Source organism: Oncorhynchus mykiss, chromosome 1 (genome assembly GCF_057628025.1).
Source record: "Oncorhynchus mykiss isolate SJ-2025 chromosome 1, ASM5762802v1, whole genome shotgun sequence".
Lineage (NCBI taxonomy): Eukaryota > Metazoa > Chordata > Actinopteri > Salmoniformes > Salmonidae > Oncorhynchus > Oncorhynchus mykiss.
In genome coordinates, this window is record NC_143022.1 from 37835873 (window position 1) to 37858643 (window position 22771).

General features: G+C 45.2%; 1 protein-coding gene across 2 annotated transcripts; it reads right to left on the minus strand.

Moving 5' to 3' along the window:
* Positions 1 to 9697: 9697 nt before the first annotated feature.
* LOC110522167 (S-adenosylhomocysteine hydrolase-like protein 2) lies at positions 9698 to 21806 on the minus strand. Of its 2 annotated transcripts, none has more exons than XM_021600332.3 (16): positions 21514 to 21806; positions 20886 to 21014; positions 20464 to 20564; positions 18638 to 18740; positions 18352 to 18446; positions 18163 to 18269; positions 15377 to 15493; positions 15227 to 15290; positions 15006 to 15094; positions 14753 to 14823; positions 11117 to 11211; positions 10891 to 10989; positions 10745 to 10813; positions 10489 to 10567; positions 10266 to 10386; positions 9698 to 10123 (listed from the first exon to the last, which is right to left on the minus strand). In XM_021600332.3, the coding sequence occupies exons 1-16, from the start codon at positions 21716 to 21718 to the stop codon at positions 10117 to 10119; spliced, it is 1551 nt and encodes a 516-aa protein (XP_021456007.2). In that variant the 5' UTR covers positions 21719 to 21806; the 3' UTR covers positions 9698 to 10116. The 2 variants fall into 2 exon arrangements, with proteins under 2 accessions (XP_021456007.2, XP_021455997.2); XM_021600322.3 differs by having other exon boundaries at positions 20886 to 21029.
* Between the last annotated feature and the right edge of the window lie 965 nt (positions 21807 to 22771).

Consider the following 22771-nt stretch of genomic DNA (forward strand, 5'->3'; position numbering starts at 1 on the left):
AGCATGGACTTGTAGATGACCTGGAGCCAGTGGGTCTGGCGACGAATATGTAGCGAGGGCCAGCCGACTAGAGCATACAGGTCGCAGTGGTGGGTGGTATAAGGTGCTTTAGTAACAAAACGGATGGCACTGTGATAAACTGCATCCAGTTTGCTGAGTAGAGTGTTGGAAGCAATTTTGTAGATGACATCGCCGAAGTCGAGGATCGGTAGGATAGTCAGTTTTACTAGGGTAAGTTTGACGGCGTGAGTGAAGGAGGCTTTGTTGCGGAATAGAAAGCCGACTCTAGATTTGATTTTAGATTGGAGATGTTTGATATGAGTCTGGAAGGAGAGTTTACAGTCTAGCCAGACACCTAGGTACTTATAGATGTCCACATATTCAAGGTCGGAACCATCCAGGGTGGTGATGCTAGTCAGGCGTGCGGGTGCAGGCAGCGAAAGGTTGAAAAGCATGCATTTGGTTTTACTAGCGTTTAAGAGCAGTTGGAGGCCACGGAAGGAGTGTTGTATGGCATTGAAGCTCGTTTGGAGGTTAGATAGCACAGTGTCCAAGGACGGGCCGGAAGTATACAGAATGGTGTCGTCTGCGTAGAGGTGGATCCGGGAATCGCCCGCAGCAAGAGCAACATCATTGATATATACAGAGAAAAGAGTCGGCCCGAGAATTGAACCCTGTGGCACCCCCATAGAGACTGCCAGAGGACCGGACAGCATGCCCTACGATTTGACACACTGAACTCTGTCTGCAAAGTAGTTGGTGAACCAGGCGAGGCAGTCATCAGAAAAACCGAGGCTACTGAGTCTGCCGATAAGAATATGGTGATTGACAGAGTCGAAAGCCTTGGCAAGGTCGATGAAGACGGCTGCACAGTACTGTCTTTTATCGATGGTGGTTATGATATTGTTTAGTACCTTGAGCGTGGCTGAGGTGCACCCGTGACCGGCTCGGAAACCAGATTGCACAGTGGAGAAGGTACGGTGGGATTCGAGATGGTCAGTGACCTGTTTGTTGACTTGGCTTTCGAAGACCTTAGATAGGCAGGGCAGGATGGATTTAGATCTGTAACAGTTTGGGTCCAGGGTGTCTCCCCCTTTGAAGAGGGGGATGACTGCGGCAGCTTTCCAATCCTTGGGAATCTCAGATGATATGAAAGAGAGGTTGAACAGGCTGGTAATAGGGGTTGCGACAATGGCGGCGGATAGTTTCAGAAATAGAGGGTCCAGATTGTCAAGCCCAGCTGATTTGTACGGGTCCAGGTTTTGCAGCTCTTTCAGAACATCTGCTATCTGGATTTGGGTAAAGGAGAACCTGGAGAGGCTTGGGCGAGCAGCTGCGGGGGGGGGGGGGGGGGGGGGGGACGCTGTTGGCCGAGGTTGGAGTAGCCAGGCGGAAGGCATGGCCAGTCGTTGAGAAATGCTTGTTGAAGTTTTTGATAATCATGGATTTATCGGTGGTGACCGTGTTACCTAGCCTCAGTGCAGTGGGCAGCTGGGAGGAGGTGCTCTTGTTCTCCATGGACTTCACAGTGTCCCAGAACTTTTTGGAGTTGGAGCTACAGGATGCAAATTTCTGCCTGAAGAAGCTGGCCTTAGCTTTCCTGACTGACTGCGTGTATTGGTTCCTGACTTCCCTGAACAGTTGCATATCGTGGGGACTATTCGATGCTATTGCAGTCCGCCACAGGATGTTTTTGTGCTGGTCGAGGGCAGTCAGGTCTGGAGTGAACCAAGAGCTCTATCTGTTCTTAGTTCTGCATTTTTTGAACGGAGCATGCTTATCTAAAATGGTGAGGAAGTTCCTTTAAAAGAATGACCATGGATCCTCAACTGACGGGATAAGGTCAATGTCCTTCCAGGATACCCGGACCAGGTCGATTAGAAAGGCCTGCTCACAGAAGTGTTTTAGGGAGCGTTTGACAGTGATGAGGGGTGGTCGTTTGACTGCGGCTCCGTAGCGGATACAGGCATTGAGGCAGTGATCGCTGAGATCCTGGTTGAAGACAGCGGAGGTGTATTTGGAGGGCCAGTTGGTCAGGATGACGTCTATGAGGGTTCCCTTGTTTACAGATTTAGGGTTGTACCTGGTGGGTTCCTTGATGATTTGTGTGAGATTGAGGGCATCTAGCTTAGATTGTAGGACTGCCGGGGTGTTAAGCATATCCCAGTTTAGGTCACCTAACAGAACAAACTCTGAAGCTAGATGGGGGGCGATCAATTCACAAATGGTGTCCAGGGCACAGCTGGGAGCTGAGGGGGGTCGGTAGCAGGTAACAGTGAGAGACTTATTTCTGGAGAGAGTATTTTTTTAAATTAGTAATTCGAACTGTTTGGGTATGGACCTGGAAAGTATGACATTACTTTGCAGGCTATCTCTGCAGTAGACTGCAACTCCTCCCCCTTTGGCAGTTCTATCTTGACGGAAAATGTTATAGTTGGGTATGGAAATCTCAGAATTTTTGGTGGCCTTCCTGAGCCAGGATTCAGACACGGCAAGGACATCAGGGTTAGCAGAGTGTGCTAAAGCAGTGAGTAAAACAAACTTAGGGAGGAGGCTTCTGATGTTGACATGCATGAAACCAAGGCTTTTTCGATCACAGAAGTCAACAAATGAGGGTGCCTGGGGACATGCAGGGCCTGGGTTTACCTCCACATCACCCGCGGAACAGAGGAGGAGTAGTATGAGGGTGCGGCTAAAGGCTATCAAAACTGGTCGCCTAGAGCGTTGGGACAGAGAATAAAAGGAGCAGATTTCTGGGCATGGTAGAATATATTCAGGGCATAATGCGCAGACAGGGGTATGGTGGGGTGCGGGTACAGCGGAGGTAAGCCCAGGCACTGGGTGATAATGAGAGAGGTTGTATCTCTGGACATGCTGGTTGTAATGGGTGAGGTCACTTCATGTGTGGGAGGTGGGACAAAGGAGGTATCAGGGGTATGGAGAGTGGAACTAGGGGCTCCATTGTAAACTAAAACAATGATAACTAACCTGAACAACAGTATACAAGGCATATTGACATTTGAGAGAGACATACAGCGAGGCATACAGTAATCACAGGTGTTGAATTGGGAGAGCTAGCTAAAACAGTAGGTGAGACAACAACAGCTAATCAGCTAGCACAACAACAGCAGGTAAAATGGCGTTGACTAGGCAGGGAGGGTCGGATTAACTACACACAGAGCCTGAGTGCGGCTGGGGCCGACAGATAAAACATAAACAAGCAGAATGGAGTACCGTGATTAATGGACAGTCCAGCATGCATCAGCTATGTAGCCAAGTGATCAGTGTCCAGGGGGCAGCGGTGGATGGGGCAGGGAAGCTAGACTGGCGAGTATTATCCAGGTTAAAAAAACTGGCTGGCTGTGCAGAAGGTAAAAGCCGCTAGCAGTGGCTAACAATGACTACATAGCTTGTAGCTAGTTAGCTTCTGGAGGTTCTTGAATGTGTTCTAAAATTTAAAAATAATAGCGATTCCGTATCACATTGGGTGAGGCAGGTTACCGGAAGGTATAATCGAATTAAAAATCGAAAAGAGATTGAAAGTAAATATGGGTCCAGTGAGTGGTTGGGACGCGGCGATTCAGACAGTTAGCAGGCCTGTGCTAACAAGCTAACAGTTAGTAGGCCGGGGCTAAACAAGGTAGCAGTTAGCGGACCGGGGCTAAACAAGCTAGCAGTTAGCAGGCCGAATTAGCAAGCAGGCAGATAGCAAGGGCTAGAAAGTTAGCCTTTGGGGGACGTCGCGATGGGGTGAGTCTGTTTATGCCTCTTCATGCGGTGACATCGATAGACCGGTCGTGGGTCCGGATATTGTAGCCCAGGAGTATGCTTCGGTGGTAGCACAGGAGCTCTGGCCGGGCCTAGCTTCAAGCTAAGTGGATGGAAACGCTAGCCAGGAGTAATCATCCAGGGTTGCGGTTAGCTAGTTGTGAAGATCCAGCTGAAAATGTTCCGTTTGCGGTGGGAATCCGGTGGGAATCCGGGGATAAAAATAATAGGTCCGTTATGCTCTGGTTAGAGTCGCGTTGTTCGAACTGGCGAGAGCTTTCCGAGCTAAAGGTTAGCTGATGACCGGTTAGCTGATGACCGCTAGCAATGGTTTGCTGGTAGTTAGTTGGCTAGCTTCAGTTGAGGGGTTCCGGATCCGAAGTAAATATAAATACTTTAGAAAAAAAAAAAAGCAGATCCGCGCTACATTGGGTGAGGCGGGTTTCAGGAGAGTATTTAGAAGTTGAGGTTTAGCAAAATGTTTTAAAAGATATGCGAAGAAAAATATGTTAAAAAAAAACCGATATATACAGTGCCTTGCGAAAGTATTCGGCCCCCTTGAACTTTGCGACCTTTTGCCACATTTCAGGCTTCAAACATAAAGATATAAAACTGTATTTTTTTGTGAAGAATCAACAACAAGTGGGACACAATCATGAAGTGGAACGACATTTATTGGATATTTCAAACTTTTTGAACAAATCAAAAACTGAAAAATTGGGCGTGCAAAATTATTCAGCTCCCTTAAGTTAATACTTTGTAGCGCCACCTTTTGCTGCGATTACAGCTGTAAGTCGCTTGGGGTATGTCTCTATCAGTTTTGCACATCGAGAGACTGACATTTTTTCCCATTCCTCCTTGCAAAACAGCTCGAGCTCAGTGAGGTTGGATGGAGAGCATTTGTGAACAGCAGTTTTCAGTTCTTTCCACAGATTCTCGATTGGATTCAGGTCTGGACTTTGACTTGGCCATTCTAACACCTGGATATGTTTATTTCTGAACCATTCCATTGTAGATTTTGCTTTATGTTTTGGATCATTGTTTTGTTGGAAGACAAATCTCCGTCCCAGTCTCAGGTCTTTTGCAGACTCCACCCAGAATGGTCCTGTATTTGGCTCCATCCATCTTCCCATCAATTTTAACCATCTTCCCTGTCCCTGCTGAAGAAAAGCAGGCCCAAACCATGATGCTGCCACCACCATGTTTGACAGTGGGGATGGTGTGTTCAGGGTGATGAGCTGTGTTGCTTTTACGCCAAACATAACGTTTTGCATTGTTGCCAAAAAGTTCAATTTTGGTTTCATCTGACCAGAGCACCTTCTTCCACATGTTTGGTGTGTCTCCCAGGTGGCTTGTGGCAAACTTTAAACGACACTTTTTATGGATATCTTTAAGAAATGGCTTTCTTCTTGCCATTTTTCCATAAAGGCCAGATTTGTGCAATATAAGACTGATTGTTGTCCTATGGACAGAGTCTCCCACCTCAGCTGTAGATCTCTGCAGTTCATCCAGAGTGATCATGGGCCTCTTGGCTGCATCTCTGATCAGTCTTCTCCTTGTATGAGCTGAAAGTTTAGAGGGACGGCCAGGTCTTGGTAGATTTGCAGTGGTCTGATACTCCTTCCATTTCAATATTATCGCTTGCACAGTGCTCCTTGGGATGTTTAAAGCTTGGGAAATCTTTTTGTATCCAAATCCGGCTTTAAACTTCTTCACAACAGTATCTCGGACCTGCCTGGTGTGTTCCTTGTTCTTCATGATGCTCTCTGCGCTTTTAACGGACCTCTGAGACTATCACAGTGCAGGTGCATTTATACGGAGACTTGATTACACACAGGTGGATTGTATTTATCATCATTAGTCATTTAGGTCAACATTGGATCATTCAGAGATCCTCACTGAACTTCTGGAGAGAGTTTGCTGCACTGAAAGTAAAGGGGCTGAATAATTTTGCACGCCCAATTTTTCAGATTTTGATTTGTTAAAAAAGTTTGAAATATCCACTAAATGTCGTTCCACTTCATGATTGTGTCCCACTTGTTGTTGATTCTTCACAAAAAAATACAGTTTTATATCTTTATGTTTGAAGCCTGAAATGTGGCAAAAGGTCGCAAAGTTCAAGGGGGCCGAATACTTTCGCAAGGCACTGTATATATCGGTTTTTTTTTAACATATTTTTCTTCGCATATCTTTTAAAACATTTTGCTAAACCTCAACTTCTAAATACTCTCCTGAAACCCGCCTCACCCAATGTAGCGCGGATCTGCTTTTTTTTTTTTCTAAAGTATTTATATTTACTTCGGATCCGGAACCCCTCAACTGAAGCTAGCCAACTAACTACCAGCAAACCATTGCTAGCGGTCATCAGCTAACCGGTCATCAGCTAACCTTTAGCTCGGAAAGCTCTCGCCAGTTCGAACAACGCGACTCTAACCAGAGCATAACGGACCTATTATTTTTATCCCCGGATTCCCACCGGATTCCCACCGCAAACGGAACATTTTCAGCTGGATCTTCACAACTAGCTAACCGCAACCCTGGATGATTACTCCTGGCTAGCGTTTCCATCCACTTAGCTTGAAGCTAGGCCCGGCCAGAGCTCCTGTGCTACCACCGAAGCATACTCCTGGGCTACAATATCCGGACCCACGACCGGTCTATCGATGTCACCGCATGAAGAGGCATAAACAGACTCACCCCATCGCGACGTCCCCCAAAGGCTAACTTTCTAGCCCTTGCTATCTGCCTGCTTGCTAATTCGGCCTGCTAACTGCTAGCTTGTTTAGCCCCGGTCCGCTAACTGCTACCTTGTTTAGCCCCGGCCTACTAACTGTTAGCTTGTTAGCACAGGCCTGCTAACTGTCTGAATCGCCGCGTCCCAACCACTCACTGGACCCATATTTACTTTCAATCTCTTTTCGATTTTTAATTCGATTATACCTTCCGGTAACCTGCCTCACCCAATGTGATACGGAATCGCTATTATTTTTAAATTTTAGAACACATTCAAGAACCTCCAGAAGCTAACTAGCTACAAGCTATGTAGTCATTGTTAGCCACTGCTAGCGGCTTTTACCTTCTGCACAGCCAGCCAGTTTTTTTAACCTGGATAATACCGAATACTTTCGCAAGGCACTGTATAAGGGACACGACACGACAAGACGTCTGACTGCTACGCCATCTTGGATCACACAGATCATCATACCTTTGGTTGTTTCATTGTGGCTTTGGCAGTTGTTATTCCTTTACTCAGTGTGTGGTTTCCAATTGTTTGTTGCAATCTTGAGCCAGGTTTATTTTATTTTGGCACAACCTGGCTCAAGATTGTAACAAACAATGGGAAACCACACACTGAGTAAAGGAATAACAAAATTAATTTATTCCATAAATAAAGTAAACACTCACAACAATAATCAGATGAGGCATGAAGGTCAGTAAATTAGGTGTCAATTGCCAAAGCCACAATGAAACAACCAAAGGTATGCATTAAGAGGAATCTCTTGCTGAATGGGGAAACAGTGCCTCATGCTACTGCTGAGCGTTCACAGGTGTGCCCCATCAGCACTGACGACCCTCCCAGCTCCGCCCACCTCTCCACAGCAAAACCCAGTAGACAAAGTAGGGAGGGGCCGTCACAATCCCAACAAGCTCTCACACTCTCACATCAGAATTAGATGTTCATCCATGATTCTCAAACGTGAAATTTCTTAGTTGTTGCAAATGTCAAAGTGTTTAAGGTTAAGTTTAGGCATTAAATCTGCATTTTTAAGGTTAGGGTTAAGTTTAGGCATTACATCAAAAAAGTAAAAGCTTAGGAATTAACTCAATGGTTAAGGAAAGGTTTAAGGTTTGGGATAGGCTTAAAACAATTATTATTATTTTTTTATATCGCTGGATCTGAAGATGAAACCTTTAGCGCTAGCCCTGGTCTCCATGCGGCGCTGGCTGTCCAGCTTGCGGCTGGCGCATGGCGTGGTGTGTGCACCAGAAGCAGATGCTTATGCCCATCTTCCATCCTGGTCCACAATGCCATAGCAAAACTGAAACCTACTTGACATCGAATACTGACTTGTCTGATTCGTGACCTGGCTGCTTCATCCAGGATACTATCCTTTTAGCTTGCTTTAAATAACCACAATGCACTGGGGTTTGGGGGAAGGGTTAAATTCTAGATCAGTTTAAAAAACAATTCTAGAGTTGTTTCAGTGAGTGCACAGACACACGCATGCACACAAACACAGACGCACACACACACACACACACTGGATTACAGTAATCCAGGGACAGAGGGTATTTTTAGGTCTGTGCGACCAGAGATCTACACCATGATAGGCGTGGCGCACTGATCTAGGAAAACATGCAACAATTAGTTCATTTGCTTTGCCTTGGATTGCTTTCATGGTTAACCTGACAACTGTTGCTTTCATACATAATAAAAAAAGGCTAAAGCAATTTGCTCATGTCTTGAGATCCCATCTATGTAATACAACTGCAGGAGAGTTTTGTAATCTCATTGCATTGGCCAGAGACACTACAGAATACTGCCACCTGGTGCTTAGGATGACCACAGCAAACACATAGAAAAACATTTTTCTATGTTACTGTCTGTGTAAGTGGGCGTTCTCTCTTTTACGTGAGCATGCTTTCCTACATGAGCTCACGGTTCCTTCATAATCTCTGGCATGCTCACACGAGAGAAGGAACGCCTACTTACACAGCTCAACAGCTGGCTCTGTCCTACTTATTGTGCTCTCCCTGCATGCCACACCCACCCCGCCCAGTGAGATGTCTCGCTTTCTTTACCGTCGCTGCACATAGCAGCCTACACTGGAGAAAGATGGACGAGAGAGATACCCACCACTACCCACCTGTCGTAGATATGAAAAGATAGGAGGGGTGTACGCAATACGGTGGAAACCCAACCAAGCCCTCGTGAGTTAGAGTAGAGTGCAGAAGAGGAGACCCAAGGATAGTCCTGCTGTGTCTAGGTAATACTGTGTAATATCAAGGCTTCTAAAGCACTGCTTTCAAAAGGCAGGTCACACAGCTATCTTACTGCCTCTTCTTCCAACGTGATCCCATAAACACTTTAGTACGTAATATAATCATCTGCTCTGAAGGATCATTATCCATGAGTGATGATGGAGAGGAGAGAGTGAGTGGAAGGCGGACGAGAGAGAGGGAGGGATCGGAACCTGATTAGTGAGCAGTCACTCAGATCTGAAGGAAAGGGGGGGCTGAGTGTTGATGAGCTGACTGTGCTCTTCCCAAAGACACACACACACAATTACACTCCACAGGTGGCCGTTGGCACCTTAATTGGGTATGATGTGCTTAAGTAATGGCTAGAACTAATGGCCGGATTGGAATAAATGGAATGTTATCAAACACATGGTTTCCATGTGTTTGATACCATTCCATTTACTCCATTCCAGCCATTATTATGAGCCGTCCTCCCCTCACCAGCCTCCTATACTACACACACACCAACTTGTTGAGCACCATTGGAAACAGTCATTGGTGGAGCATCTCATGGGGGGAGTCAAAGGAACACCCAGCTCACCAGGAGAGAGAGAGTTGCAACTAAAGAAAATGGCAACCTCACTGGGAGTCATTTCCCCAAAAGCCCTGACTGTTATCACCTCTCCAGTCTAGAAAGGGAATTTATAGTGAGTAAGGACTAAATCAGTCTACCTCCTCACCCCACAGATTATCCACAGGTCAGGAAGGAAGACCAAAACAAACATACAGGTCCATCTGCCACTGTATCTGCCACTGTGTGTGTGTGTGTGTGGGACATCATTCCACCACCTGGTGGGCATAGTTAGAACTACAGAGACAGAAACACTAGCTGTTTGTCTGAGGAGAGGAGTTTACGAGACTGGTGGGTCACATAACTTTGTCTTTGAAAAAATACAAGACAAAATGGTCAAATGTAACATTTTATTAATATTTTACCTTTTGGTTATTCCTTATCTGCTTTTGTTTACATTCAGAAAGTTGAAACATTGTTTAGATACTGTATCTTTTGAGAAGATTTGTAACTGAAAGTAAGTCTATGAAAAAGTAGATAATCTGTGTTTCTCTATTACATGTTGACATACACCTCCTCCAAACCCAGGCTTTTGGGCACTAGAGTTATCTATTTATCTCTATGGGTCAGATGGCTCAGCAGGGGTCAGGGGTTAAAGGTCAGTCTGACCGTCATGTTTGGGGTGTTACAGCTCAGCGCTGGGCAACAGTTGCCCCACATACACAAATCTGATTCAGGTCTCCCTGGTCCTCGCTTCCTCTGAGCCACATGTCTTTGGGGTGCTCTGGTGTATCTTTGGTCTTCACTTCCATGGATTAGTACCTGCAATGAACACTCTCACTGTAAGCCACAGGAACATACTGGAACACCAAATGACATTACTGTTCATGTTCATTCCTACTTTTAGTGTGTATATGTGCACTATATGCTTGAGATGTGAGTGTGTGTGTGTGTGTTCACCCACCTGTAGTAGTTTGTTTTGAAGGGTCCAGTCTTGGTGAGGCCCAGGTATTTGGCCTGCTCATCAGTCAGCTCTGTGAGGTGGGCGTCAAACGTTGGCAGGTGGAGTCCGGCCACAAACTCGTCTGAAAACATGCAAGCACACACACACACACCCAAACACAGTCACACTATACCCTGTCAACACCGGAGTAACGAAGCAGTAGGTAGGTAAGGTGGTGTCTCACCCATCTTCTTTGGCAGGAGGTAGACGTCTTTATTGTATCGTCCCTCTGGGGCATTGTACAGCTCAATCAGAGCCAGCGCCTGAGGGCATTACGTTACGTTATAGAAGTAGTATACCTAGAACATAATTCAATTACAAAGAGACTGTGGCTACAGAGGTCAGTTCCTTTTTATAGCGCATAAATGTAGCCCTCCACAGTAGAGCTTGTGTGTTTGCTGCGACCATGATGTCCCCTGCTGTGTGAGAGACAGACAGACCTGTGTGGTGGCGGTGATGGAGAGAATGAACGAGGGTACCGTGGAGCAGCTCAGATTCAACAGATGACCCTGAGAAAATATACACACACTGAGAAACACACACACACACACCAGTGATCACACACTTAACACACACAGGCACTGACCTCAGCCAGTAAGATAATTCTCTTGCCATCTGGCCAGATGACATGGTCCACCTGTGACCTCACTCTCTCCCAGGTCAACTCTGGGCTCCGCAGACTCGCCTGACAGAGGAAAAACACAGTGTGTCAACCTCTCTCACACACACACACACACACACACACACACACACACACACACACACACACACACACACACACACACACACACACACACACACACACGTCTCACCACGTCTATCTCAGTGTTGGAGTGACCCATGTTACAGACGATGCAGCCGTTCTTCATTTTGTCTAGATAATCTCTTCCCACCACGTTCTTGTTGCCTGAGGACAAAACTGTGGCTGTTATATCCTGCCATAACCTGTCATAGCCCATCATTACCTACTGTAGGCTGACAGGTTCAGGAGGAGGGGGTGCTTTGGGGCTGAAGCCAGGGTTAGGATTGTGGTTGGGGTTGAGGCTAGGGTAAGAGTTGGGGTTGAGGCTGAGGGTTGGGGTTGGGGTTGAACCGGGATGCGGACATGAAGCTAGGGTCAGGATTGTGGTTGGGGTTGAGGCTAGGGTAAGAGTTGGGTTTGAACCGGGATGCGGACATGAAGCTAGGGTTAGGATTGTGGTTGGGGTTGTGGCTGAGGGTTGGGGTTGAACCGGGATGTGGACATGAAGCTAGGGTTAGGATTGTGGTTGGGGTTGAGGGTTAGAGTTGGGGTTGAACCGGGATGTGGACATGAAGCTAGGGTCAGGATTGTGGTTGGGGTTGAGGCTAGGGTTAGAGTTGGGGTTGAACCGGGATGTGGACATGAAGCTAGGGTTAGGATTGTGGTTGGGGTTGAGGCTAGGGTTAGAGTTGGGGTTGAACCGGGATGTGGACATGAAGCTAGGGTTAGGATTGTGGTTGGGGTTGAGGCTAAGGTTAGAGTTGGGGTTGAACCAGGATGTGGACATGAAGCTAGGGTTAGGATTGTGGTTGGGGTTGAGGCTAGGGTTGAACCGAAATGTAGACATGAAGTTACATGGAACCCAAACCGGCTGCACACGTGCGCCATCGTGCGCTATCGTGCATAAATGTATTTTGCCCCCCCTCACAAAACGCGATCACGACACGCAGGTAAAATATCAAAACAAACTCTGAACCAATTCCATTAATTTGGGGGCAGGTCGAAAATCATTAAACATGTATTTAAAAAAAATAAAATTTTATTTAACCTTTATTTAACCAGGTAGGCTAGTTGAGAACAAGTTCTCAATTGCAACTGCGACCTGGCCAAGATAAAGCATAGCAGTGTGAACAGACAACACAGAGTTACACATGGAGTAAACAATTAACAAGTCAATAACACAGTAGAAAAAAAAGAGAGTCTATATACATTGTGTGCAAAAGGCATGAGGAGGTAGGCGAATAGTTACAATTTTGCAGATTAACACTGGAGTCATAAATGATCAGATGGTCATGTACAGGTGTGCAAAAGAGCAGAAAAGTAAATAAATAAAAACAGTATGGGGATGAGGTAGGTAAAATTGGGTGGGCTATTTACCAATAGACTATGTACAGCTGCAGCGATCGGTTAGCTGCTCAGATAGCAGATGTTTGAAGTTGGTGAGGGGGATAAAAGTCTCTAACTTCAGCGATTTTTGCAATTCGTTCCAGTCACAGGCAGCAGAGAACTGGAACGAAAGGCGGCCAAATGAGGTGTTGGCTTTAGGGATGATCAGTGAGATACACCTGCTGGAGCGCGTGCTACGGGTGGGTGTTGCCATCGTGACCAGTGAACTGAGATAAGGCGGAGCTTTACCTAGCATGGACTTGTAGATGACCTGGAGCCAGTGGGTCTGGCGACGAATATGTAGCGAATATGTAGACTAGAGCATACAGGTCGCAGTGGTGGGTGGTATAAGGTGCTTTAGTAACAAAACAGATGGCACTGTGATAAACTGCATCCAGTTTGCTGAGTAGAGTGTTGGAAGCTATTTTGTAGATGACATCGCCGAAGTCGAGGATCGGTAGGATAGTCAGTTTTACTAGGGTAAGTTTGGCAGCGTGAGTGAAGGAGGCTTTGTTGCGGAATAGAAAGCCGACTCTAGATTTGATTTTAGATTGGAGATGTTCGATATGAGTCTGGAAGGAGAGTTTACAGTCTAGCCAGACACCTAGGTACTTATAGATGTCCACATATTCTAGGTCGGAACCATCCAGGGTGGTGATGCTAGTCGGGCGTGCGGGTGCAGGCAGCGAACGGTTGAAAAGCATGCATTTGGTTTTACTAGCGTTTAAGAGCAGTTGGAGGCCACGGAAGGAGTGTTGTATGGCATTGAAGCTCGTTTGGAGGTTAGATAGCACAGTGTCCAAGGACGGGCCGGAAGTATACAGAATGGTGTCGTCTGCGTAGAGGTGGATCAGGGAATCGCCCGCAGCAAGAGCAACATCATTGATATATACAGAGAAAAGAGTCGGCCCGAGAATTGAACCCTGTGGCACCCCCATAGAGACTGCCAGAGGACCGGACAGCATGCCCTCCGAATGGCATGTTTAATGTATTTAGCTAGTTAGCTTGCACTTGCTAGCTAACGTTAATTTGTCCTATTTAGCTAGCTTGCTGTTGCTAGCTAATTTGTCCTGGGATATAAATATGGAGTTGTTATTTTACCTGAAATGCACAAGGACCTCTACTCCGACAAAAAATGGCCAACCGAATCGTTTCTAGTCATCTCTCCTCCTCCCAGGCTTTTTCATTGTTTAACTTATATGGTGATCGCATCTAAACTGTCATTGTATTACCACAACTATCGGCAAAACAGTTCGTCTTTCAGTCACCCACGTGGGTATAACCAATGAGGAGATGGCACGTGGGTACCTGCTTCCTCTCCCAAACCAATGAGGAGATGGGAGAGGCAGCACTTTCAGCGCGATCTGCGTCAGAAATAGGAATGAGTTCTATTTTAGCCCTTGGTGTCGCAGACGCTCGTTGGCGCGCGGGAGCAGTGTGGGTGCAATAATTGAATAACATGGATTTCTAAATTTAATTTGTGACTTTCGCGTACGCGACGTGTCCGTTCTGGTCAGCATGTTAGGGTTATGGTTGTGGTGAAGGCTAGGGTTAGGGATGAACAGGAATAGTTCACCTAAATTAAAAAATGACACATTTATTTCATTACTCTGTAAGCAGTCTATGGACAAGGTACTGTATGATAGCAATTGGTTTAGTTTCCCTGGCACCGTTTCCACATGCTAACATTTTAGCATTGGTGGCACAAATCCCTTTCAAGTCATGGGACCGATGATAGCAAGTTCAAATCCCCGAGCTGACAAGGTACAAATCTGTCGTTCTGCTCCTGAACAGGCAGGTAACCTACCGTTCCTAGGCCATCATTGAAAATAAGAATTTGTACTTAACTGACTTGTCTAGTTAAATAAAGGTAAAAAATATATTTTTTTGAAAGAACAAAATATACACTCTGATTGGAGGATTTCTAAAAATCGTCCACTGGTGGGGCTGCTGATCAAAATTCTCCTGATTATAAAAATATGCTACATTTTTATGGAAAAATGTTGCAGCAACTATTGCTTCAAAGAAATGTATAGTTTATTATCAGCTTTAAGGTTAGGGTTGTGGTTGAGGCTAGTGTTAGGGCTAAACGGTGATGCGGACACGACGCTAAGGTTAGGGTTAGCCGGTCTCATTACAGCACACTGAAAGGGTTGGTAACATGAAAAACACTCCTACTGGAGAGTACATGTTTCAGGCAAAAAATGTACTCTACAATACTTCCATGTGTAACTTTTGTGAGCTATAGTTTGTGTGAGAGTTAAGCGCCTCTCGTTACTAGACCATTCACATTACCTCTGTGGGTGATGACATGTCTTACCCGTGCAGGTGATGACCATGTCCACCTGTCTGATGACGTCATTGAGCTTGACCAGTCTGAAGCAGTCCATGCTGGAACAGGGAGAGACATAAACACAAATAGTTCAACACTTGCTTCTACCACCTCCATGTCTTAACCCTTTTTCCACTCTCTCTCTCTCTCTCTCTCTCTCTCTCTCTCTCTCTCTCTCTCTCTCTCTCTCTCTCTCTCTCTCTCTCTCTCTCTCTCTCTCTCTCTCTCTCTCTCGTCATACCAGGCCTGCAGGGCACATATGGGGTCGACCTCTGTGATGTACACTATTGAGCCCATGGCCTTCAGAGCGGCAGAGCAACCTTTACCAACCTGGCCAAGGGAGAGGTGGGAGGAGAGGGTAGAAAGACAAACATTCATACACACAAATGGAGTAAACACATACAGTACATAGAGAGAACAATTTAGACCTCAGTGTTTAATAGGTGCTAATAAAATACTGACCTCTCCATAACCACACACCACAACCTGCTTTCCCCCAAACATCACATCTGTCAACCGTTTCAACCTAGGGGAGATGGGAGGGGAAAAGTAAAAGGACACACAAACACACACTCATGTTATTTCTGCATATGTGTGTTTTAGTATACGTACCCATCCAGTATGGACTCCCTGCAGCAGTAGAGGTTGTCAAACATCTGTTTGGTGACTGAGTCATTGACGTTCATAGCAGGAACACACAGCCTCCCTGCCTTGGACAGCTGGTACAGCCTTGGGAAGAAGGGAAACACTGCTACCTTAGCACAACACATAGGCTGCATCTCAAATAGCAACCTATTACCTATTGTTATGGATTAGGTAAAGTAGTGAAGACAGCACACAACAGCTCTCTAACACTTCCACACTCCATTCCCCAGGGGGCAGCAGCAACCTTGTCCAGCTGTTGAGACTGGTTGCTACGGAGACAGGTGCTGCCCATTAAGATGGTCAGTCAGTGTCTGGCCGATCGAGAGCTCAAGAGGGACAGAGTTGGCCCTTGACCAAGGTAAGGATGCTGTCTCCTTTGGCACATGCACACTTAACACCTAGGCACATATGCTGATTTCTCACATAGATGCACACATTCATTCAGGTTACAGACCATTTAACTAGGCCAAAACCCATAGTGGGTGTTTGAGCCAGCAGTGTTTTGTGCTGAGGTAGATGATAGTTGGGGTTTGCTCAAGCTAACAATAGCAGATGCGTTGAGCAAGTTAGAGGTTGCAGTGCTGTTATTGGAGAAGTGGAGTAAGTTCTTGCCGTTGGTTCTGGTGGATAGCAGTCAGGAGGAAGAAGACTGGTGAGCCTAGAACAGGAAATAGCACTCTTGAAAAAGCAGGTGAATGAAGGGCTGCATAGAGGGGAGAAAGTTTGTTTCCAGTCAGTCTTGTCACTAAACCAGTTTCCACCAGTGATTTTATTTTATTTTTTTAACCCCAGTGAAAAGTCTCAGGGGGTGGAATCTCTCAAGGAGTTTTGTGGTATCCCCAGTTTGAAGTCACTCCGGTTCATCAGAGTGCTGATGATAAACCAGATAGGGAAGATGATGATTTGTGATTTTCTAAACTAGACTGGTTCCCAGGATATAGTTATCCCTAGTGCAACCTGGACTCAGGGGTAGACGTAACATTTTAGTATGATATGTTGTGTTTTGTATGGCATGTATTAATTTGTGGCTATGCATCAACTATTTCATATTACAATTTGTATAATTTGTTAAGAATTTAAAGTTGTACAATATGTTACGAATTGCAATTTGTACAATAGAATTTGCTAAATGTATAATGTTACAAATTTTACTTTGTTGTGGCTAATGTTAGCTGGTTGGCTAGGTGGCTAACACTGATGTTAGCTAGGCTAGGGGTTAAGGTTAGGGGTTAGGTTAAAGGGTTATGGTTAGGGGAAGGGTTAGCTAACATGCTAAGTAGAGGCAAAGTAGCTAGGCAGTAGTAAGTAATTGTAAAGTTGCCCGTGATGAGATTCGAACACGCAACTTTTCTAAATGCTCACGCTATACGCCCACCAATGCATCATACTTTAATTTTGCCTTTGTTAACCTTCTGTCTTATGTAATCACTATCAATAGTAAAATATCATACTAATTTACTATGCTACATCTAGTCTGAGACCAGACTGCCTAGTGAGAAAGGTGATTCTTGTATGTCTCTAGCTGAGACCGTCTGGGCAGAGATATGTGATGTTGTGTACCTTCTGCAGGTTGAGGATGAGGTTGATTCATGTATCAATTTAGGGGAGACATTCTTTGTTAGATAGTGACAATGAGCAAGTTAGATTCAGAGGTTGTTAGTGATTCTTTTGTTCCTTTAGCTGACATAATCTTTGCCAAAGTACTTGAGATTGTGGTTCCTCCGCAGGCTGACCATGCGGTTGTTAGGGTGTCAGGTGTTGATTTAGCTGACACGTTTATTAATAAGCTGTGGGAGGGAGGAGATTCTTCCCAGTCACAAGGTGATGTTAGTGAGGATCTGCTGGAAGAGCCGGTCTGGGTTTTGCTGGGTGAGACTGCTGGGTTTTGTGACGAGAATCAGGAGCTTGAAGAAATTAGTTGTGGAAAAGCCAGATCCACCCATGTTTTGACTTCCTGTTGTTGAGAGGTTAGTTCCGGCATCATGTAGGCCAAGTGTGTCTCCTGTTACTTTCCTCCACCTTAATTGAGGAGGATCTGGCTAACAGTTCCCCTCCAGTGAGTGCTTAGGGCTGGAGAAAAGAGGCGATTGGGAACATGATGGTGTTCCTAGTGAGTTGGCTGAAGTTGTGGTTGATGTTTACTTGTCTCTAGTGGTGGTTGCTTCAAGTCTCTTATAGCTGGTTACATATCAGATGGAGCTTGTTGCTTGTGTCCATGGGCTGAGTGAATGGAGTTGGTCTCAGTTTAGAACCAGACGGGTTATTGTCCCTTGGTTTGGTCAAGTCAGAGACTTTAGTCAGGAAGAAATTGTGTGATGGTTTTGTTTTTTGACTGGTTTCCTTTTGAGGGTTTCTGTAGTCAGGTTGTGTAACCGCAGCTCTAGTGTACATATTTTGTCTCTTCAGATGAGGAAGTTTTATGGAAAATGAATAGAAAACAAAAGTATAAAAGTTTGGAATAATCTGGAAAATATAGTTTTTTTGGACTCTGGTCAAATCTAGTGTGCTATATAGGGAATATGGTGTCAATTGGGGCACAGACACAGTTTAGCAGTCTAATTATGTCACAAGTGTTAGCTTCTTTCATTAAATGTATGTGGCATGTGCTGTCCTTATTTACACAGGTGACTCGACACAAGTTGTAATGACTAAGTCAAACAATAGGCTTATCATACCTGAAAATCCATTGTTTTAGATTGTTTTAGATAGGCACGTCTTCTAATCTATCAGAGGCATGGGTGCTCCAATCCCACCTGTGAACGCCTGTGACGCTCTCCTCCACGATACCCTTGATCATCTTGAACATGCTGGGGTATTTCTTATCGATCCAGTGGGTCAGGTCTCCCCCATCATCCAGGATCTGAGAAATGCAGAGAATCCATCCATGACTGGATTAAACCGGATCATAGCTGTCTAATGTGAGAGCTAGGCCTATACTGTACCATATTGGGCTGCCAGGCCTCCAGGCTGACACAGTGGTCAATACACCACCAGAAGTCATCCTCCGACTCCCCCTTCCACGCAAACACAGGGAAGCCTGAGAGAGAGAGACAGAATACGGGAGAGGGCAAAGGAGAGTTTATTGTATTTCTGTAGATTACTGAGTTTGAGAGATGAGGGGAAAAAGGAGGGACTTGTGGGGGGTAAAAAGTAAAGAGAGAGCTGAGAAGACAGTGGTGAGAAAAAGTGACAGCGGAGAGAGCAAGAGTAATACTGTGTGTGTCTCACCTTCCTCAGCCAGAGCTGCAGCTGCAGCGTTCTGGGTGGAGTAGATGTTACAGGCTGCCCAGCGACACTGAGCCCCCAACGCAGACAGAGTCTCCATCAACACCTACAGGAACAAATACAGTGCCTTGCGAAAGTATTCGGCCCCCTTGAACTTTGCGACCTTTTGCTACATTTCAGGCTTCAAACATAAAGATATAAAACTGTATTTTTTTGTGAAGAATCAACAACAAGTGGGACACAATCATGAAGTGGAACGACATTTATTGGATATTTCAAACTTTTTTAACAAATCAAAAACTGAAAAATTGGGCGTGCAAAATTATTCAGCCCCTTTACTTTCAGTGCAGCAAACTCTCTCCAGAAGTTCAGTGAGGATCTCTGAATGATCCAATGTTGACCTAAATGACTAATGATGATAAATACAATCCCACCTGTGTGCAATCAAGTCTCCGTATAAATGCACCTGCACTGTGATAGTCTCAGAGGTCCGTTAAAAGCGCAGAGAGCATCATGAAGAACAAGGAACACACCAGGCAGGTCCGAGATACTGTTGTGAAGAAGTTTAAAGCCGGATTTGGATACAAAAAGATTTCCCAAGCTTTAAACATCCCAAGGAGCACTGTGCAAGCGATAATATTGAAATGGAAGGAGTATCAGACCACTGCAAATCTACCAAGACCTGGCCGTCCCTCTAAACTTTCAGCTCATACAAGGAGAAGACTGATCAGAGATGCAGCCAAGAGGCCCATGATCACTCTGGATGAACTGCAGAGATCTACAGCTGAGGTGGGAGACTCTGTCCATAGGACAACAATCAGTCGTATATTGCACAAATCTGGCCTTTATGGAAGAGTGGCAAGAAGAAAGCCATTTCTTAAAGATATCCATAAAAAGTGTTGTTTAAAGTTTGCCACAAGCCACCTGGGAGACACACCAAACATGTGGAAGAAGGTGCTCTGGTCAGATGAAACCAAAATTGAACTTTTTGGCAACAATGCAAAACGTTATGTTTGGCGTAAAAGCAACACAGCTCATCACCCTGAACACACCATACCCACTGTCAAACATGGTGGTGGCAGCATCATAGTTTGGGCCTGCTTTTCTTCAGCATGGACAGGGAAGATGGTTAAAATTGATGGGAAGATGGATGGAGCCAAATACAGGACCATTCTGGAAGAAAACCTGATGGAGTCTGCAAAAGACCTGAGACTGGGACGGAGATTTGTCTTCCAACAAGACAATGATCCAAAACATAAAGCAAAATCTACAATGGAATGGTTCAAAAATAAACATATCCAGGTGTTAGAATGGCCAAGTCAAAGTCCAGACCTGAATCCAATCGAGAATCTGTGGAAAGAACTGAAAACTGCTGTTCACAAATGCTCTCCATCCAACCTCACTGAGCTCGAGCTGTTTTGCAAGGAGGAATGGGAAAAACTTTCAGTCTCTCGATGTGCAAAACTGATAGACATACCCCAAGCGACTTACAGCTGTAATCGCAGCAAAAGGTGGCGCTACAAAATATTAACTTAAGGGGGCTGAATAATTTTGCACGCCCAATTTTTCAGTTTTTGATTTGTTAAAAAAGTTTGAAATATCCAATAAATGTCGTTCCACTTCATGATTGTGTCCCACTTGTTGTTGATTCTTCACAAAAAAATACAGTTTTATATCTTTATGTTTGAAGCCTGAAATGTGGCAAAAGGTCGCAAAGTTCAAGGGGGCCGAATACTTTCGCAAGGCACTGTATGTGCACGTGGTCACACGCAAATACACACAGTCCAATTTCAGTGATTCAGTGTCTGTTTGTGTGCATGCATACTCACGGCTGTGTGAGCGGTGATGTGAGTGCAGCCCACTACTTTAGCTCCAGCCAGTGGCTTCTCTCCCTCTGCTCTCTTTCTCAGGGACATCAGAGCTGGCATCTCTACACAGAGAGATGAGGGAGAAGGAAAGAAAGGGGAGAGAACTTGACACACCTTGAGTCATGTTCCTCCCTCTCTCTTACCTTACTCTTTAACACACACACACACTCTTTGAAAAAAAAAAGGTCCTGTCCCCTTTGAAGAACCCTTTTTGGTTCCAGGTAGATCCCTTTTGGTAGAAACCTTTCCACAGAGGTTTTTTACTTGGAACCTAAAAGAGTTCTACCTGGAACAAAAAGGTTTCTACTATGGGGACAGCTGAAGAATCCCTTTTGAAACAATTTTTCCTAAGAGCATTACACACCTCTTCCATTCCCTCTCACCTTGCTCAGCGATCGTTATCTCCCTGCGTCCGAGGCCGGCCTGTCTGATGTTCTTGATGCAGAAGTCTTGATGTCCCTTAGAGCTCCTCTGCTGCCGGATTCTAGGAGACGTCGCATCCTCTGAACTGTCTGTGTACGATGCAGCTAAGGGTGTGAGGGGTTAACAGAGTAACACCAGGCACAATTAAACAGTATGAGCTGGATGAACCATCTAGGGTTAACTGAAATCTCCCATTGGACCAATAGTCAAATGGCAACAAGTTACAACTGTTATCAGCAAAAATAGAGAAGCAAAATAAACCGTTATTTATACCTTCCAATGGATTGTAAATCTGGAAACAGCTACAATATTATGAATCAGCCTTGTTGTGTTTGAGGTTTAAGTACGTGCTATGTACAGTTGGGATTACTGCTCCTTCTCTGTCTGAGAACAGCTAACTAGACAGATAAGGAGTAAATGAAAGAGGCAATTCCTCTGAAGACTTTCTCTCAATGAAAGTTTGGCTGAGGGAGAAAGACTCAAAACGTATCTCACTGTAACAACCCGCTGGGACAACAGCCAGACATGGGCAGCTATACACTTAGAGACAAAACACACCGTGCCGACAAAGCTGGTGTGTGTGTGTACCTGAGTTGTAGTTATCTGTGGAGGACTGGGAGAAAGAACGGGAGCGACGACTGGTCTTACTAAGACGTTGGTTAAAATCCTGCTTCTGATCAGCAAACTGCTGTGGAGAAAGAGGGAGGGAGAGAATCACTTTTGAGACCAGCGAAACAAACCGGGTCACACAGACACCAGGGTTACAGTACATCCATCGCTTCGTCCAAGGCATTATATCAACTTGTTATCTCCACATAAGGAACAAAACACACAGAGAGAGAAGATGCAGGAATGTTGGTCATCTTATCAAGAGGCTCACATCGTTCTCTCACTCTCATCATAGCTAACACTTGCACACCTTCTCCCTCTCCCTAACACACTCTCCATGACATGGTCTCTCATTCTCTTTCCCTTCTCCATGTTTCTCTCACTTTCCAAAGCTCCCCTTTTTCTCTCCGTCCCTCTGTCCCTCTCTCTGTCTCAACACCCGTTGTGGTGGAAGGTGCCCACTTAGCCATGCCCAGTGTCTGCTCCCTCTGTCACAGTCTCACATTTTATTTGTACACATACACATGATAATTAAGCAGATGTTATTGCGGGTGTAGCGAAATACTGGTGTTTCTAGCTCCAACAGTGCAGTAATATCTAACAATTCACAACAGTATACACATAACCTAAACGTAAAATAATGGAATTAAGGAACATTTTCTGGGCTAATAATGTAAAAAATAACGGACAAAAAAACTAAATACTGCAAAGTTTCTTAGGAGCTAGAAGCAAAATCCACTCCTGTGTGCGGTGAGCACTCAGAGAGAGACGCACATAAAGGTACAGAAAGGCCCAATGTGAAACTTTAATCAGAAATGTCAGTTATAAACCATTTGTATGTACTGTATTGTAGCCTACATGTATTTGTAGTGTATGGCTTCCTTGTCTGAGCAGCTGAACTGAGGCATTGGACGGTTCCCCTGGTCTGCCACATAAGGGCAGTGTTTCCACTGGTAGGGCCTGCAGTTCTCATTTGTCCATCAATGAACTCACACATGGCACCACCTTCACATTAACCTTCTCCATGACAAAACAGCCCCAAGCCTGAACAGCCCCTAGCCCCTTCCACTAGATCCTTCCAGCTTGTGTTTACAGCTTGTGTTTTGTTTACAAGCTGTCCTATGGGATCCCTTCAGGTGTGAATGCATCAGCAGGGTAGAGCTTTGGAGGGAGGGGATGGGATTCGGAGGTAGAACACTACACACTGTAGAAAGACTGTACAACTTACTGATAACTT